Source organism: Trematomus bernacchii, unplaced genomic scaffold, assembly GCF_902827165.1.
Source record: "Trematomus bernacchii unplaced genomic scaffold, fTreBer1.1, whole genome shotgun sequence".
Classification (NCBI taxonomy): Eukaryota; Metazoa; Chordata; class Actinopteri; order Perciformes; family Nototheniidae; genus Trematomus; species Trematomus bernacchii.
Genome location: NW_022987581.1, coordinates 2976125 through 2996141, shown reverse-complemented (window position 1 = coordinate 2996141; position 20017 = coordinate 2976125). Strand labels below are relative to the sequence as shown.

Genomic DNA, 20017 nt, shown 5'->3' with positions numbered 1-20017 from the left:
CTCACGTCTCCTGCGTCTTGGCCATGTGTCGCACTGGAACACACCGCAAAGACTTCAGCCGACGGCCAAGCAGCACGTACGAACTGCGCATGCGTGAGTGGCAATAACTCTCCTTACCAGCAGGCGGCGGTAGTGTGTATTCGTCATTCAAAAGAGGCAACAACCGGAAGACTGACTGCGTGATAACCGAGAGAAGAAGAACAGACTGCGTGATATAAACAAACAACAAATAGCGTGCGTTCCATTTTCACTCTACAGCGAGAAGCTCATGGGGCTTTCCCCAACCTGTGTCGAGAGCTGGAGTTAAATGAAATCTCAGATTTGCCTTCTTAATAGTTTGTTTGGGTCCCTCACTTCCGTTTCGCTTCTCATGCACTGATTCGCTAAGCTGAACAGCCAATCAGAGTGATTTCTTTGGCCGACTGCCTTTGGCCGACTGCATGTTGAATCGGCTGGTTTTCGGCCGAAAAGGCGTCGGCACGACTGAAAAGACCCGACGGTGAGGGACACACCAATCTGAGTAGGGCGTGTCGACGCTCATCTTCGGCCTGACGCCCACCGACGCCGATAATCGGCTTGGTGTGTCCGTGCCTTAACACTTTATGTGAGTTTAATGACATTTGACAGCTGCAGAGAAACCATTGCCTGTGTATAAAATAATTCCCGCGCAGGCTTTGGGAGTGATGGGTTACATCTAAAGGGATAATCAGGATACAACAAAAACGGTATTCCCTCACATTTACATAAAAAACACCCAAAAACATTTCTAAGATTTGGGGATAACTAGCAAGATGACAGTGTTAGTAGAAACCTAAAAGGAGCATTTAGTGTTTGTTGTTAAAGGATCAGATGTTATCTCTTCTCTGTAAGCTCTAAGCTAATACTTTAAGTGTGAACCTATACGCCTACTATCTGAATGTGCTTTATGGTTTTCACTTTCTTTGGTTTCTCATTTCCTGTCAGCTTAGATTTTAATTCTACTTTTTTAAACTGTAGTATGTGCTCATGTGTTTCAGTGTTACGCTACTGCCTGAATACAGGGTATATGCAGGAATCCTGAAGTCACATGTAATCCCTTTTAAGACCTTTTTTAAGACCCTTTCCATACATTTTAAGACCTCATCGCCACTTTGAGTTCTAACCGGTTACCTTGGCGACACACTTTACCTCACATTTACTATATACAGTATTGATTGTCCTTCCTCCTTATCTCCCAACCATTTGGACGCAGACTTGCATTTCCCCATAACGATGTTGTTTAACAACCGGTGTAAACGGACCTTCGCGCGCTATCCCATATCCCATTTTTCCCTTTGAAATGTGGGTTTTTCTCTGGAAGTTTTTCCTTGTACGATGTGAGGGTCTAAGGACAGAGGGTGTCGTTTTTCTCATACTGATATTCTGAACAAACTGTGCTGTTGTATTTGCTGTAAAGTGTCTTTACTGTAGGGTATTTTTATTATATGTACAGCACTTTGGCTCAACCAAAAATCGTTTAAAAATGTGCTATATAAATAAAACTTGATTTGATTTGATTTGATCAAGCAGTGAGCGTGCGATGTCCTGTTCAGATGACGTCAAATCCAACGGGATGCCATAAATAAACTACACAGAATCACACTACACACCTACGCAATGATTACATTCAGGCAGACTGTAGAATACAACCTCTTTGGACAATTTATATACTTATTGGAAACAAACTACAAAATGTAATACCTTGGGAAATGCCGTTTGATACTTTTTAATAGCCTTAATTTTCTCTAAATTGATTTATCAACTTTAAATACTTTTTAAGACCCCGCGGACACCCTGGAATAAGCTGAATGAAAATGAAAGGCAACTTTTCCTATCAATAAAATCACTTTTGATCCTAAATATCTTCTTCCTTTCCAAGGTCACATGGTTCTGATGAACATAATAAGTAGAAACATCTTATTGATATGTATTTTCTCTTCTACTCATCTGCATTGCATTTGATATCGTCGTAATCCAAAAGTAACGGAAAGTAATCAGGTTACTTTTATATTGTGATACTCAGATTACGTTACTGATAACCCTCCCAAAAACACGTCTACTTCCTGTCTTTGATGTGGACTAATAATCCCCTTAGAATAAATATACGGTAGAAATTCAATGCATGATAATTCCTCACATCTGGGCATTAACTCCTCAAATTAAAAACAAATGTAGGCTCCATTTTTATAAGACTTTTTCACAGGATGAAGTAAAAGCAAATGCAAAAACCCAAACACGTTCTTTGATCCGTCAGAAAAAAGGAAACCTGATCTGGAGGAATGAGGTCAGGCGTACACTGCTCCACCTTTGTGCTGCAAGGAACTCTGGGTAAATCTATCGATGCACAGTGTGTGTTTGAACAGCTGCACACGGGGAAGAGATTCTGAACACGAGGCATGTAGCGAGCGAACTGACGCACAGATGCACACACACACACAGCTCATTCATGGACTTGGCATCCAGTTAACGCTCCGTTTCCTGGATGTAAGACGCTCCGCGGCCTCGCTCTCCACATCTGAAGTCTGGCCAGCGCTTTGTGACGGATTGTGTGATAAAACGCCTTTATGATCAAAAACCTCGGCGGGGCTGAGGAGAGTACTTTTCTTTTTGTGTGGGGAAAAGAAAGACTATGTTTTTCTGTGATCAGCAGTACTCTGAAGCAGAGGTGTAAATTAACTAAGTATTTACTCAAGTACTGTCCTTAAGTAAAATGTTGAGGTACTGTGTACTTCTACTCCACTACAGTTCAGAGGTAAATGGTGTACTTTTACTCCACTACATGTATTTAATAGCTTTAGTTACTTCACAGATGTGGATGAATGATGTGAAATATAATCAAGTGTTAAATCAGACTTTAGTTCCACCTGGAGTAAATTCACAAGCTACCCTGCAGTATACAAAGTCATTCAAACTAGCTGCACCTTTACCAGCTTTGAGAACACTTTAATGATCAATCATTATAAAACATATCATATATATTATTCTGAAATGGATCAATCTGCACAATGACTACTTTTACTGTCGCTACTTTCACTATATTTTGATGATAATACTTTTCTACTTTTACTTGAGGAACATTTTGAATGCAGGACTTTTACTGTAACAGAATATTCCTACACTCTGGTACTTCTACTTTGACTCAAGTACAAGATCTGAGTACTTCTACTTTTACTCAAGTACAAGATCTGAGTACTTCTACATTTACTCAAGTACAAGATCTGAGTACTTCTACTTTTACTCAAGTACTAGATCTGAGTACTTCTACTTTTACTCAAGCACTAGATCTGAGTACTTCTACTTTTACTCAAGTACTAGATCTGAGTACTTCTACTTTTACTCAAGTACTAGATCTGAGTACTTCTACTTTTACTCAAGCACTAGATCTGAGTACTTCTACTTTTACTCAAGTACTAGATCTGAGTACTTCTACTTTTACTCAAGTACTAGATCTGAGTACTTCTACTTTTACTCAAGTACTAGATCTGAGTACTTCTTGCTACTCTGCTCTAAAGCTCTACAGGTGGCGAACACACCTTGGCACAGGATCCGGCTGTAAAACATCCACTGAGGGGGAGGCAGCGTGTCTGAGTGTGTGTGTGTGTGTGTGTGTGTGTGTGTGTGTGTGTGTGTGTGTGTGTGTGTGTGTGTGTGTGTGTGTGTGTGTGTGTGTGTGTGTGTGTGTGTGTGTGTGTGTGTGTGTGTGTGTGTGTGTGTGTGTGTGTGTGTGTGTGTGTGTGTGTGTTCCAGTCTGCTGGCGTGAGGCCCGAAATCCTTACCTGACATTCTGACTCTCGATGGCCCCTCGAGAACCGTTGGGGCTCGGACTCGGACTGCAAAACAAAGAGAAAACGGAGACGGGAAATAAATCTCTCTTGCTTTTATACCCAGTTTTATTTTATGTTCCGTCTAATTTATTTGACCGGAACCTCTTTCCTGTACTGTAGCACTCACTTTAGGACTAGGTGCAGGTTGGCGGAGAGGCGCGGGTCAGTGAACTGCGTGGTTCGGTTGTTGTGGTCGACAAAGTAGACCCTCCCGGTGGCTGTGTTTCGTATCTCCCATCCAGGAGGGAGAGGACCCAGCTCCTCACAGTTCACATTACTCAGGTCTCTGTGGAACAACACACAATAAAACAGGAATGTATCAAAAATAAAACTGAATCTGACTGAAATAATGTCTGTAACACAAGAGATTTTAACATTTTGTTCTACGACATAAATGCCTCAGTGCAAGTGTCTAAATGAGACGATTTAACGTCATCACGCCCAACATTAGCCTCCTTTAGCTTAGCGGTGGTGACGTGAAGTCATGTGACCGTGCTGTAGTTCCTGTATAGCCCAACATTAGCCGCCTTTAGCTTAGCAGTGGGGACGTGAAGTCATGTGACCGTGCTGTAGTTCCTTTATAGCCCAACATTAGCCACCTTTAGCTTAGCGGTGGGGACGTGAAGTCATGTGACCGTGCTGTAGTTCCTTTATAGCCCAACATTAGCCTCCTTTAGCTTAGCGGTGGTGACGTGAAGTCATGTGACCGTGCTGTAGTTCCTTTATAGCCCAACATTAGCCTCCTTTAGCTTAGCGGTGGTGACGTGAAGTCATGTGACCGTGCTGTAGTTCCTTTATAGCCCAACATTAGCCGCCTTTAGCTTAGCGGTGGGGACGTGAAGTCATGTGACCGTGCTGTAGTTCCTTTATAGCCCAACAATAGCTTTTTACTTCTTGAGATTGGATTCATGTTTCAGTTATAATAAAAGTGGTGTTAATATGTGGAGATTATCAAACATGTTTGTTTGCGACAGAGATTATTTCCGTCAATAATCCAAAAAGATTTTTGTTGAGGAAACAAGATGTTGATTTATAAAATAAGTTCCTCTTTGCAGGAGTGAATGTTTCAGTTTTTCTGATTCAGTTCACATTACTCAGATCTCTGCAGAAGTGCACACAATATAGCAGGAATGTATGAAAAATATCACAGGGTGGGACGGGGTGTCAAACAGAGACGAAGCCCACACATCATATTGGTTTTAAAACATACCAGAGCACTGACTAACTGCGAGATTCCGAGATGTCTGAGAAATCTCTTTTTTTATTCTATTTTTCTTCTTCTTCCTCCCATCTAAATTATTTACTGCTGCCCTGCAACCCATTTCATCTGGACTCCATGGAGACAGAAAGACTCAGAAATTACAGCAGGCTCGCTCTTTGCTTCGCTATGCGCTGACTCTTCTGTATTTCGGGGGTTTTAAAGCCAAAAGGGGGACTCTGGAGCCTCACGAGCGATGAGAGCTTGGCAGCGAATCGTTGGAGCGCCGGGCGAGGTGTGGCGTGACCAATACTCTCCCATCAAGAGCAATAAAATGATCATCCATCACTCAAACGCTGAGAGAATGCAAGCAGCAGGCCAGGTTTCATAATATCTCTCCTCTATTATTGATAGCATCTGGCGCGAGGACTGTAGCGCTAGTCGTCGTTGTTTTTGAGGGACTTAGCATGGACGAAAACCAACGAAAATGTGCATAGACGTCAGGACAAGTGAACACTGGCTTGTTAGGAAAATGGGGGAAATTGGCTTGTTTTCGGGGTATATATTTTGCCTATAAAAAAAAGAAGGTCAGTCAAAAAACATGGCCGCCATTAAACAAAACGTACTTGCAGAAGAACCAGCATGCTCTTGACTAGTCCCTATAAGCAAGCATCCAATTTACTTGAAATTTCACACACATATTAAGCTAAATGAGCTCTACAAAAAAGCCTGATGGACCACTAAGCTCCGCCTACTTAGAAGTGTTGCTAATTAGCATAACGCATATATGTGGGCGGGGCTTATTTCAAGGAATATTTCTGTAATTATCTTCAGATAGGAAACTTGGTATTGTCGTTAAAACATGACTTTTGGTGAAATTTACAAAAATATTGTACATATGTGTTAAAGTAGCTCAGTAGCACCCCCTACGGTGTGATCGTAGCATATAGTTGCTCACTCACTGATAGAATGAAAGCAATCGGCCACGTATTTTAATATCAGACATATTTTATTGATATTATCTGGCCCGATCTAGGTGTCTTAAGTGTGTTAAGGTACTTGTGAAAACGTATGAAAAGTGTTATAACGATTGTTAAATGTGGGTGTGACTTATTTAGTATTAAATCTGAGCGGCAGAGAACCAAATCGTTCAGAGCTCCGTGACTCGGGGCTCCTCTCGGCACGTCAGCTCGTAATCAGCTGCAGGTTTACGGTGAATTACAAGAGACCATGACACGATCTGTGTGTGATGTCAGGTATGTCAGTACATTCAGGAGATGTGAGCATCTGTGGACAAACCGATTTCTCGTGAAAGTATTTTATGATTCCTGTGTTTTATATGTGTTACGCTTTATAAGGTGGATAGTAAAAGGAGAAAAACCATACAAAAGTGGCAACGGAAAAGTATGTTGAAATGTTCCTGTCAATTTTTATATCGTGAAAGACAACTGTGACTAAATGTGATCATAACTCTTTATTTTTATGATGTAAGACAAACTGGGATCCATATCAACATGCAATATCGTTGAAGGAAAAAGAGAGCTGACTAAAAGGTAGTTAAAAAAATAAATGTCTGCTTAAGTTTGCACCACCAGATACCAAAGTAAATTCCTTGTATGTGTAAACGTACCTGGCACTAAACTGAAGTTCAACCAGGAAGACCTTCTTTACTCATTCATTTACTATTTCCATGTCACTACTCTCTCTCCTCTCAATAAGTGATCGGGGGCGTCACTCCCCAGCTTAACCAATCACTTCGCTCTATTCTCATAAGCCTATCATAGCGCTCCGCTAACCCTTTTAAATCTGCTCTCCCCCCTCTGACAGCTGTCATTTCAGGTGACTCGACGCAACCCTCCTCCCCCCCTTTTCACCTCCTGTCCCTCTGAATCCAGGGTCAAGCTAAGCCCCTCCCCTTCAGACCGACCCCAACTATCCATTCACCACCACCAGGGTCAAGCTAAGCCACTCCCCTTCAGACCAACCCCAACTATCCATTCACCACCACCAGGGTCAAGCTAAGCCACTCCCCTTCAGACCGACCCCAACTACCCATTCACCACCAACAGGGTCAAGCTAAGCCACTCCTCTTCAGACCGACCCCAACTATCCATTCACCACCACCAGGGTCAAGCTAAGCCACTCCCCTTCAGACCAACCCCAACTATCCATTCACCACCACCAGGGTCAAGCTAAGCCCCTCCCCTTCAGACCGACCCCAACTATCCATTCACCACCACCAGGGTCAAGCTAAGCCCCTCCCCTTCAGACCGACCCCAACTATCCATTCACCACCACCAGGGTCAAGCTAAGCCACTCCCCTTCAGACCGAACCCAACCATCCATTCACCACCACCAGGGTCAAGCTAAGCCACTCCCCTTCAGACCGACCCCAATTACCCATTCACCACCACCAGGGTCAAGCTAAGCCACTCCCCTTCAGACCGAACCCAACTATCCATTCAGCACCACCAGGGTCAAGCTAAGCCCCTCCCCTTCAGACCGACCCCAACTATCCATTCACCACCACCAGGGTCAAGCTAAGCCCCTCCCCTTCAGACCGAACCCAACTATCCATTCACCACCACCAGGGTCAAGCTAAGCCCCTCCCCTTCAGACCGACCCCAACTATCCATTCACCACCACCAGGGTCAAGCTAAGCCCCTCCCCTTCAGACCGAACCCAACTATCCATTCACCACCACCAGGGTCAAGCTAAGCCCCTCCCCTTCAGACCGACCCCAACTATCCATTCACCACCACCAGGGTCAAGCTAAGCCCCTCCCCTTCAGACCGACCCCAACTGCCCATTCACCACCACCAGGGTCAAGCTAAGCCCCTCCCCTTCAGATCGACCCCAACTACCCATTCACCACCACCAGAGTCAAGCTAAGCCACTCCCCTTCAGACCGACCCCAACTATCCATTCACCACCACCAGGGCCTAGACCCCGGGGGGTTTCATCGGATCGGTTCTCCCCTCCCGAATGATACTCCTGCACAACGGGGCCTAATCGCCAAAACTCCATTACATTCATTTGTGTATTCCTGGCAATAAAAAATATGCGTTCTTACATCAAAACCGTCTCTCCTGATTGAATTCTGAATGGCTGACTAAATTAAAAGCAAAACATTGACTTAAACTCAAGCATTTTTACTTCAGTAGTCAGACTGACTCTACCACGGCTGCCTTACAGACTCTGACAACAGGAAGTACGTACCGTGGGACTCGGGGGTCGTGCCACGTGCTGACGCCCGTCTGCGTGTGCAGGAAGTACACCTGACCCTGCTGCGTGGTCCTCTGCTCTGTAGGGACACACAAACATCACAATATTAGATATAAGAATCTGATCGTACAGTGAATACAAAAGAAAACTGGAGCAACCATGATGTCAAGCAGGAGTAGTGGAATATAGGAAGTGGAAGTACTGGACCTCCTACCACTGTTTACGCTGAATACAATTTAGAAAAGTCTGCAAGTTAAGTCTGCACTGTTATTTTGTATATATTGAATTTGTGCTTTTATTTAGGTCTTAATGTGTGTATATGTATAAATGTGTCTGTTGATTGTGTATATATAGGATATACATATTTGCATATATATTTGTTTTTATATTCGGGATTGTGGGAAACGGTATTTCCGTTACAATATCTAGGGTTCCTGATGTCTGCCAGGAAGATTGTAGATGCTTGATTGAGTTTTGAAGGCGCCGCTGCAGTGGAAACACGCAACTGTTCGGCAGTCAGGCTGCAGCTCTGAACTGAAAGAGCTGTAAGTGCAAAGACGTGATGAGTCTCTGTGTCTCTGGCTCCTTAAATCCTGCACAGATCTCACTGTGAGCTTGTTTGCTCTCACATGAAAGCTTGTGATTGTCTGACTGTGTGCAGAGAGCAGCACAGAGGCCGTTAACAGCCAGATCAATTCAATTAGATTGTCTCCAATGGAGCCAGTATTTCAGGCTCCTATGTGTGGCGCTGAATGAGCACACAGATTAGAGTTAGCATCACAATAACCACAGCGCTCAGGGGGAAGTGGAGATGGCTTTCATGGAGGATAAAACCCCGGCTAGAGCAATCAGAATATTAAATATTTATCCGTCTTAAGATAGGAGAGGCTGGACATACAGTATTCATAGCAGAGTGTCTCAGATGCTCCCTCACTGAACTCAATGACCCCTTCATCATCTCCACCATTACGACACAACCTATTACAATTGGAAGTTAAGAAATGCATCTTTCCTCTCCAGTTAAATCTCACTCAGTTGTCTCTCCAGGCTTCCTTACAGTCCAATTGTCGGCAAAAATAGCAAGACAGGTATTTATTTATCTTACATTGTGACTAACTTTGGTTCATGTGTTTCTAAAATGTGTATAAAGCAGACTGTCTTCTGTGTAAACACTAACGTAGGCTGGCGTATTGAAGCCTTGACATTATTCGTTAGCCGAGCGCTAATGAACCCAAAAAAACATTCAGTAAACAAGCATTTTAAAGGTTGTTCGCTTGCATTTTTGCACACAGAGCTGAAAAAGCATGAATTCAGAAGTTTTTTTTAAATGGCATTATTATGTAGTTATATTGGCATACTTTTAAACAATTTATTTTAATTAAATCACAGCAAATGTGGTTTTTTGGGTCCATACAGCTGTAGCTCACTGTGGCAGAAATAGTGGTTATTTTCCGCCTTGGTTGTTAAAATGTTGTTTTTCTTGTAGTTAGCTCGTTAAGGCTTGTTTTGACCTCATGTCCATGGACCAAGCCATAATATTTTATTAAAGGTCTCCTATTATACAATTTTTAGGCATATATTATAGGTCTCAGATATACAAAAAAACGTGTCTATGAAGTGTTTTTTACACATACTCTCTCCAGTACAGGTTAGCTCTGAGTGTTAGCGATGCTTGCTAATGTAAACAAAGACCATATAACTTCCAAAACACGTCGCGCATTGTTTCTGATAGCGACCTTTCTGCAAATCTGGATGACCTCCGTTTTTAGAGATTCGGGTACGGAGGAAAAGAGAGGTTTTATTTTCTGAACCTTTGTGAGTCTCCTGACACACCGGGGACTCATATTTATGTATAACAGACATCAAAAAGTGCATTTTGCAGGATAGGGGACCTCAGAATAATCTCTGCAGCTTCACATATCAGATATTTCCACATATGTTGCCTTTACCAGATACTGCGGATTTGGATATTGCAGTTGCCCATTATTACTCCATGTCTCTCTGAGCCTCACTCACCGTATCCCTCGGGGAGGTCGGGGGGGGTGTGCAGGTGGGTTCTGCTCATGTAGTTGCGGTGCCTCTGAGATCGGACCCGCCTCTCCTGGGCTCGCTGCTCCCCGTTGATTGGCTGCGGGATCGTGGTGGGCGTCGCCCCGTTGGTGCTGACCGGCGTGTTTTCATCCACGATGCAGCTGAGAGGCCGGCCGGGGCTCGAGTACTCTGACGCCGGCCTGAGGGGAGAGGGGGGGGGATATAATGTCACGTTATCGATATTGTGATGATATTATAGAGTGGTGCCAGGATGACATATTTTTGTAGGCCGACCAGAAGTTAGCATCTACGTGGTTCCCTCCACAAAACATCACTTCTGAAGTAAAAAGCTATAAAGGCGGCTAATGTTGGGCTATAAAGGAACTACAGCACGGTCACATGACTTCACGTCACCACCGCTAAGCTAAAGGTGGCTAATGTTGGGCTATAAAGGAACTACAGCACGGTCACATGACTTCACGTCACCACCGCTAAGCTAAAGGAGGCTAATGTTGGGCTATAAAGGAACTACAGCACGGTCACATGACTTCACGTCACCACCGCTAAGCTAAAGGAGGCTAATGTTGGGCGTGATGATGTTTAGTCGTCTCATTTAGACACTTGTTAGCAACCGCTGTTTTTAAATTCACCAGTGGGGTATTTACTGAAGTATTTTATGTTGTAGAATTAAACGTTAAAATCTCTTCAGCTTGTGTTAACGCCAGACCTTATATCAGGATAACAACCAAAACATTTTAACTCAAAAACCTTAGATCTGAGGGAAAAGCAAGTGCTCAAATGCCGTCTAACTTCTAAGATTTAGGACTCCAGCCACTCCGGAAGACCTTTAAGCATCGAATATGACACGTTTTTGACTAACTAGATAAAGACAAATAGTAGAAAAGCTACCAGTGTTAAAAAGAAAGCGTATAAGAAGGTGTTAAATGAGAGATCTCTGCAAACAGCAGCTAATCAATAGGCTGCATTTAGGAAGTCTTCAGGTGCTAAATGGGAAATCCATACTCCTGCAACCGCCTGAGGTAGGAGCCGATAAAAAGAAAACATGGATAAAGAGACGGAGACGGAGCGGGGGAAGATCTCCCTCCTCTTCGTCTCCTCTCCTCTCCCTCTCCTCTTCTGTCAGATCCGTGACCTGCTGGCTCTTCCGCATCATTAAACACCGTCTGGAGCGCCCTCCGCTTTCTTTTTATGTTCTTTGGAGAAATCTACTCTAGTCTGAGAGCACTGAGGTCAGGGATCGTCTATCCGCCTGTTTCTGCCTGATTTCAGAGTGTTTCTGTCTGATTTCAGAGTGTTTCTGATTTCAGAGTGTTTCTGCCTGATTTCAGAGTGTTTCTGATTTCAGAGTGTTTCTGCCTGATTTCAGAGTGTTTCTGCCTGATTTCAGAGTGCCTGATTTCAGAGTGTTTCTGTCTGATTTCAGAGTGTTCCTGCCTGATTTCAGAGTGTTTCTGCCTGATTTCAGAGTGCCTGATTTCAGAGTGTTTCTGCCTGATTTCAGAGTGTTTCTGCCTGATTTCAGAGTGCCTGATTTCAGAGTGTTTCTGCCTGATTTCAGATTGTTTCTGCCTGATTTCAGAGTGTTTCTGCCTGATTTCAGAGTGCCTGATTTCAGAGTGTTTCTGCCTGATTTCAGAGTGCCTGATTTCAGAGTGTTTCTGCCTGATTTCAGAGTGCCTGATTTCAGAGTGCCTGATTTCAGAGTGTTTCTGCCTGATTTCAGAGTGTTTCTGTCTGATTTCAGAGTGTTTCTGATTTCAGAGTGTTTCTGCCTGATTTCAGAGTGTTTCTGATTTCAGAGTGTTTCTGCCTGATTTCAGAGTGTTTCTGCCTGATTTCAGAGTGCCTGATTTCAGAGTGTTTCTGTCTGATTTCAGAGTGTTTCTGCCTGATTTCAGAGTGTTTCTGCCTGATTTCAGAGTGTTTTCTGGCCTGATTTCAGAGTGCCTGATTTCAGAGTGTTTCTGCCTGATTCAGAGTGCCTGATTTCAGAGTGTTTCTGCCTGATTTCAGATTGTTTCTGCCTGATTTCAGAGTGTTTCTGCCTGATTTCAGAGTGCCTGATTTCAGAGTGTTTCTGCCTGATTTCAGAGTGTTTCTGCCTGATTTCAGAGTGTTTCTGCCTGATTTCAGAGTGCCTGATTTCAGAGTGTTTCTGCCTGATTTCAGAGTGCCTGATTTCAGAGTGCCTGATTTCAGAGTGTTTCTGCCTGATTTCAGAGTGTTTCTGCCTGATTTCAGAGTGCCTGATTTCAGAGTGTTTCTGCCTGATTTCAGAGTGCCTGATTTCAGAGTGTTTCTGCCTGATTTCAGATTGTTTCTGCCTGATTTCAGAGTGCCTGATTTCAGAGTGTTTCTGCCTGATTTCAGAGTGCCTGATTTCAGAGTGTTTCTGCAGAGTGTCTCTCACCTGGTGGGCCTCTCCCACTGCGTGGTGCGTGTGATGTGGTTCAGATACTGGATCCTCCCTGACGCCGTCCTCCTCTCCTCCCAGCTGCAACACAAACATACAGGCAGTGAGAAGATAGATCACAAGATCAAAATACTAGTCTGTACTTAGATTTTGGGGGAGATGAAAGCAATACAGAAATGCATGAACAACTGGTAAGAGAAATCAGATAACATGATTTTAGAATGAACGGCAAGAAGTCCGACAATTTCCTTTCATTTGCATCTTAACAATAAGTGCCGTTGCTATTTGTGATGAGATCTGACACTTCACCACGGAGGTGTCAATGGACAGTCATCATATATATATATAAGCAAAGTCCCTATGGATTTCGCTACCACCGCAGAAGCTCCTTAATTATGAATGAAAACTGTCAAAACTACGAATAAAAGATGCCACGATGTTTAGAAAGAAAATACTGAAATTACTCTCAAATTGTTAACGTTGGCTTTACCTGAATTATGGCCCCTTACTTGATATATTAAAGACCAAGAAAGCTGCAAAAAACCTTCAATATTTTTTAAAAGAAAGACATTTTATCTGATCTTTGTGGACTCTGTAGCGTGTGCAAAGCTTCTGTTACTATTGTTTTTTCTATGGCAATTGTTGGTAAACCTCTTAATTGTCAAAAAGTAAGTTAAATGGAAAACAGGTTTAATTGTGTTTCCTTTCGCTGTAAACGCTGCCTTTAATGCCCACAGAAACCTCATAATCCGTACATCTTTTCCCCCACTGTACCTGAACGCAGCATTTAGGATCTGCAACAGCCTCTAGATAAACTCCTTGTGAGACGATTGCTCCAGAGTCACTCACCCGTCTGGGAGATCGTTGTCGAACAGCTGGCTGCAGTCTACCACCGGGCCGCCGGAGCTGATCCGGTCCCTGGACTGCAGGCTGACTGCAGAACACACGGCACACAGATGCACACACACATTACTACACACCGTTACTACACACACACGTTACTACACACACGTTACTACACACACCATTACTACACACACACACGTTACTACACACACACGTTACTACACACACTCTTACTATCAAATACTTGATTTCAAAATACAGTTGCTGGTCTAGATCGATAGATAGATAGATAGATAGATAGATAAGTACTTTACTTACGTTTATGCGACATACGATAATAGGACATTTTTGGGATATTTTGACAGAATACATTTTTCTGTTTTTTAACAGACTATACTGTGACTATATTATGCCCTTTTTAACTAATATTTTCAACGTATAGACTACACATTTTTACATATTTAAATTGACTAAACTATTCATTTTTTAAATTTCTAAATTAAGTGTTAATTTTGTTCTTTTGTTGTCTTTACTAGATTTTTCTGAAAGAAAGAGTTGCTATTTAAATTAATTCAAAACTGTAAACCTTTTAGACGTTTTTGGTCAGATATTTTAATCAGATCATATTGAGCTTTTTCTTGTTTAGCTAAAATATCACCTTGTTCGTCCCCAATGTTGTTATTGTTAACTCAGGGTATATGCAGGAATCCTGAAGTCAAATGTAAGACCTTCTTTAAGACCCTTTCCATACGTTTTAAGACCTCATCGCCACTTTGAGTTTTAACCGGTTACATTGGCGACACACTACCTCACATTGACTATATTCAGTATTGATAGTCCTTCCTCCTTATCTTCCAACCATTTGGACGCAGACTTGCATTTCCCCATAACGATGTTGTTTAACAACCGGCGTAAACGGACCTTCGCGCGCTATCAAGCAGTGAGCGTGCGATGTCCTGTTCAGATGACGTCAAATCCAACGGGATGCCATAAATAAACTACACAGAATCACACTACACACCTACGCAATGATTACATTCAGGCAGACTGTAGAATACAACCTCTTTGGACAATTTATATACTTATTGAAAACAAGCTACAATATGTAATACCTTGGAAAATGCCCTTTAATACTTTTTAATACTTTTTAGTTGCCTTCATTTTCGCTAAATTGATTTATCAACTTTTAATACTTTTTAAGACCCCGCGGACACCCTGTAACTCAAACCTAAGCAAGCATCACCAAAAACTGACCTTCTGTATTTAAAATACAATATTTCATCCCCTTTTTCTCCCCTAAAATTAAGATATTCTTTTTTAAACCTACATTTGAGTTTTTTTCAATCCTAATTTGTGTTTAATGTCCTTTGTGCCGCCTCGTCATCCTCTTGTCTTAACGATGTGTAAAGAAAGGTTAATTTACGATCATATATTTTCATTTTATATATATATATATGTGCCTCGTCGCAGAGACAAACCAGAGCATGGAAAACCATTAGAAGCTCCATGAGAGGAATGTCAAAGCTACGAATAAAAGATGACAAGATAATTTTAAGGAAAACACTGTAATGACTTTAAAATAGTTAACCTTGGCTTTCACTTTGTTTGCTTTTGCTGTAAACGCTGCCCATTAGCGGTCAGTATACCACCTCTCTGAATATTTAATGCAAAGTGACAACATGCTGCTCATCTGACCTCATGCTGCAGCAGACGACCGGTGGAAAACATCCCAGAAAAAAAACGATTTTAGGTTTTTGTGCAACTTTTATTAGAATTTCACTTAAAGTGGACCTATCATGCTATATTGGAAAAATATATTGTAGGGCCATACCTATAAAAAACATGTCTGTGAAGTTTTTTGCTTAACATACCAAACAGATCACCCGTTGTAGCCATGCCTCATACTGCTCATACCCCTCTTTTGCAGCCCTTAGAGAAACGCGGATTTTGGGTCCGAGGAGGCGGAGCTAATGCCTGGTCAGAATTCTACTGGAGATAAAGTTAAATTCTGCTGTGATAAAACGCCATCCTGTTCTAAACCACATCAAGGATTATTTCTGAAACAGTATGGAGCTCAAATGCTTTTTATCTTGCGGGTTTATCACAAGGTGAGTTTTTATTTCCTGCTTTTTAAACACATGTGCTCTCCAGTACAGGTTAGCTCTGAGTGTTAGCGAGGCTTGCTAATGTAAACAAAGACGAGATTACGTCCAAAACACGTCAGGCATTGTTGTTGTTGTTGATAGCAACTTTCTGTGGGTCCGCCATCCGAAATTTCGTAATATCGGCAACAAGTCTGTATCCGCTCGTTGTACCCCCGTTTTTAAAAGATGTGGGTACGGAGGAAAAGAGAGAGGGTTTTATTTTCTGACGCTGCGTGAGTTCCCTGACACACCGGGGACACATAGTTATGTATAAAAGACATCAAAAAGTGCATTTTGCATGATAGGTCCCCTTTAAAGTGGCTGTTTTTCCTCAATCTGTTTGTGACACTAAATGCATCCTTGTTTGGCATTTCATAATCCATTTCTTACACAATTAATGTATATATAATATCCTGTTTTATATTTTGTTACTGTAAATGTATGTATATTTTCTACTTTTTGAATGCTATTTTATTTCTATTTGAGATGTTTAAATTGTGGATTGTTTATTTCTAGTCTTTTAATTTCTTTGATGTACTATGCCTGTCTTTTTACGCTGCTGCAACGCAAACATTTCCTAAATTGGGATCAATAAAGTACTTCTTATATTATCTTATCTTATCTTATCTCATGTCCATCTGCACTCACCCACTATCTGCCCTCTGACCGTGTCGCTGTCGCTGGGACTCAGCTTGTTCAGGTCTAGTCTCTGATCTGTGGAGAGAAGACAGAAAGAAGAAGTGAAAAACAAAGAGAGACAAACAGGAAATGAGAAGAAAAGAGGAGAGAGGTTTCATTAGATTTACATTTAAACTAGTATGTCCTGAAAAGGGAATTTCAATGTCAGTGTTTCCATCTAATCGGAGATGTAATAAAGTTAGACAAAATGTACAATAAGCAATAAACAGTCTCAATAGGCGCTTTCACACCGGAGTACTTTTCCCTGGAATAGTTCAGATAGTTCCTGGGATTTTTGCGTTCACACCAAAAATATCTGAACTTTTTTTCGGGAACCTTTTCCCCCCTTTTTAGTCCCTGCTAGAGAGCAGGTACTTTCCTGGGGAGGAAAAGGTTCCAATTTCTGATTGGCTGGGCGGATTGCAAACCACGCCCCGTAAAACTCTGAAAAGTTTTTGTGAAGCCGCCATTTTATTTGCTCGCATTAGCATTAGCATTAGCCCAGCGCACCAACGGAGAGAGACTAACTTATGGCAACACAAAAGAAAACATGGGAGCGGTGGAGATGAGGAGGTGTCGGCGCTTCTGGCGATTTACTCGGAAGGCTTCAAGACAAAAACTGGAAGTACTGAAATGCTAAATCTTTTCCAGGTTTTAGGACTCATTCCTGCACCACTCTATGGGATGATGCTTTTACAAAATGTTAAGAAAAGTAGTAATTTGATAAATAATCATCAGTAATGTTTAACCACAGACTCTAGTTCAGGCTTACAACAAAAACAGATTCAGAAAACAATTGACTTCCAGACAAGGGAAGCATAAGTGGCAAAATGCTGACTAACTTCTGGGTTTTAGGACTCATTCCTGCACCACTCTATGGGATGATGCTTTTACAAAATGTTATGAAAATTACTATTTTGATAAATAATCATCAACCACCGACTTTATTTCAGACTAACAACCAAAAACACACTCAGAAAACCATTGACTTCCAGACAAGGGAAGCAGAAGTGGTAAAATGCTGACTAACTTCCATGTTTTAGGACTCATTCCTGCACCACTGTATGGGATGATGCTTTTACAAAATATTTACACAAGGAGTATTTTGATAAATAATCATCAGTAAAATCTCACCACATTTCAGGCTAACAACCTACAATTGACTTCCAGACAAGAGAAGCAGAAGTGGTAAAACGCTGCATGTTTTAGGACTCATTCCTGCACCACAGTATCATTTACATCCCTCTCCTGCCCCCCCCCCCCCCCCCTCCTGTCTGCAGACCACAGCTTGGCTCTGCCCGGGAACAGATGGCTGGTTTTTGTGGAACAGCCACGGGTTGTAAAGATCTCACTGAGCGTCGGTACAGAGCCGGCTTCAGTTCAAATGCAGAGGTCAAACATTTGACAAATTTCCGTACAAAGCCTGCACTATTCCACTCAGTCTTAGCATGGACATGAACTTCTGCCAAAGTCTGGAAACTCTTTGTCTGAACTTCTTAAAGTCTGCGGAATTTGAGAGTGAGGGAGAAAGAGAGATCAGGCGGAGAGGGAAAAAAAGAAGAAACAGAGCTAAAAAAAACTTCCAAGCTGCCTGCAGACATGAGAAATGGCACTATCTGCGCTCTGTTGTCTGGGTGTCATGCAGATCAGCTCAGGATGTCTGTCTAGACTAAACAACGACAGAACCAGGCAGCGGTCAAACTGAGGGTCAGCCGCCGCAGAGAAAACACACAGAAACATGTCTCTGAGTACAAGAGGAATCACTCTGAGATGCATCGAAGTACAGATGTTTCAATGCAGACAAATAAAGCAATAGTGGTGCAGGCATGAGTCCTAAAACACGGGAATTAGTCAGCATTTTAGCATTTTTGGGTTCCCTGGTCTGGAAGTCAATGGATTTCTGAGTGTGTTTTTGGTTGTTAGAATTAAATAAGGTCTGTGGTTAACACAAGCTTAAGAGATTTTAAGGTTTTGTTCTGCGACACAAAATATGTCAGTAAATTACCCACTGATGGACTTAAAAACGTCGGTAGCTAACAAGTGTCTAAATGAGACGACTAAACATCATCACGCCCAACATTAGCCACCTTTAGCTTAGCGGTGGTGATGTGAAGTCATGTGACCGTGCCGTAGTTCCTTTATAGCCCAACATTAGCCTCCTTTAGCTTAGCGGTGGTGATGTGAAGTCATGTGACCGTGCTGTAGTTCATTTATAGCCCAACATTAGCCACCTTTAGCTTAGCGGTGGTGACGTGAAGTCATGTGACCGTGCTGTAGTTCATTTATAGCCCAACATTAGCCACCTTTAGCTTAGCGGTGGTGATGTGAAGTCATGTGACCGTGCTGTAGTTCATTTATAGCCCAACATTAGCCACCTTTAGCTTAGCGGTGGTGACGTGAAGTCATGTGACCGTGCTGTAGTTCCTTTATAGCCCAACATTAGCCACCTTTAGCTTAGCGGTGGTGACGTGAAGTCATGTGACCGTGCTGTAGTTCCTTTATAGTCTTTTCCTAGAAGCCCCCTGACAATAATGTTTTCCTGGAGCGACACAGGAAACCTGAACCTTGTGCCACAGCTGTGAGTGGTTTGCCTCTGCATTTCCTCTCTCTGCTGGCCTCCTCCTCACCCCGTTAGTTTCTCCGTTAGTTTTCCTCTCAGTTTCCACCGCAGACTGGCAGCATGTGTTCAAACACACACAACATGCCCTTGTAACTAACCTCCCTCTATCTCCGTCTGCCGATCTAGACAACCGGTCATTTCAAGCAGACATGCATAATTGTAGAGCCATTAAAGTGTAAGCGTAGATTTGTTGTGTTCTCTCTTTTGTGGTGAGTGTTTGTCAGTCTTTTGTTTTGTGTGTTTTCTAGCGGTTGCCGTTATGCCCCCCGAAAAGTCTGTTGAGAGGTCATTGCGTTGATTCAGACATTTTTGTTTAATTGTAAAGCTTCTTGGGTTGACTGTAACATTTTTGCAAAAAGAAGGGTGCAGGGATGATGTATTTTTGTAAGCTGACCTTGAAGGCAGCATCCAATGGGATTTCTCCATTGGATTTTGGATTATTGCAGAAAATAAGTGTTACATTTATGAAACTTACACGTTTTGTTCAGCAGGATAATCTCCACATATTAATGGCAATATTATACTTGAAGTGTAAATGCAATCTCGAGAAGTAAAAAGCTAACGTTATGCTATAAACAAACGGTCACATGACAACACCGCTTAGCTATGTTTGGCTTGATTGTGTTTATTAGTCCTTTTTAGCCAGTTGTTAGCAACCGCAGTTTTTTTCTTGACGCTTATTATTAACCACAGACCTTATTTCAGGCTAACAACCAAAAACACATTCAGAAAACAATTGACTTCCAGAGAAGAGAAGCACAAGTGGTTAAAGGCTGACTAATTTCCGGGTTTTAGGACTCATTCCTGCATATGTCACATGGTTCCTTCCACTGGCGACCATCTCGAGTCTCATTTAGCTAAAACATTTCAGTAATGTAATAATAAGAAAGTAGTATTATTGTGTTTAAAGCGCTGGGATTATACGATGTCTACAAACCCTCCAGCTCCAGAAGCTACTGCTTTAACTAGGAGCCATTTACCAAAGCCTCTGCCTCATTT

General features: G+C 42.3%; 1 protein-coding gene across 4 annotated transcripts in view; it reads right to left on the bottom strand.

Moving 5' to 3' along the window:
* The window catches only part of smurf2 (SMAD specific E3 ubiquitin protein ligase 2), an 85800-nt gene that overhangs the window by 23591 nt on the left and 42192 nt on the right, over window positions 1-20017 (bottom strand). For all 4 annotated transcript variants that reach the window (XM_034127077.1, XM_034127078.1, XM_034127080.1 and 1 more), the window contains 7 exons: window positions 16369-16434; window positions 13580-13664; window positions 12728-12811; window positions 10282-10496; window positions 8260-8344; window positions 3970-4128; window positions 3795-3848 (listed from right to left, as the gene is read on the bottom strand). In XM_034127077.1, coding sequence (XP_033982968.1) covers window positions 3795-3848; window positions 3970-4128; window positions 8260-8344; window positions 10282-10496; window positions 12728-12811; window positions 13580-13664; window positions 16369-16434 — 748 coding nt within the window. The remainder of the gene's footprint in view (window positions 1-3794; window positions 3849-3969; window positions 4129-8259; window positions 8345-10281; window positions 10497-12727; window positions 12812-13579; window positions 13665-16368; window positions 16435-20017) is intronic.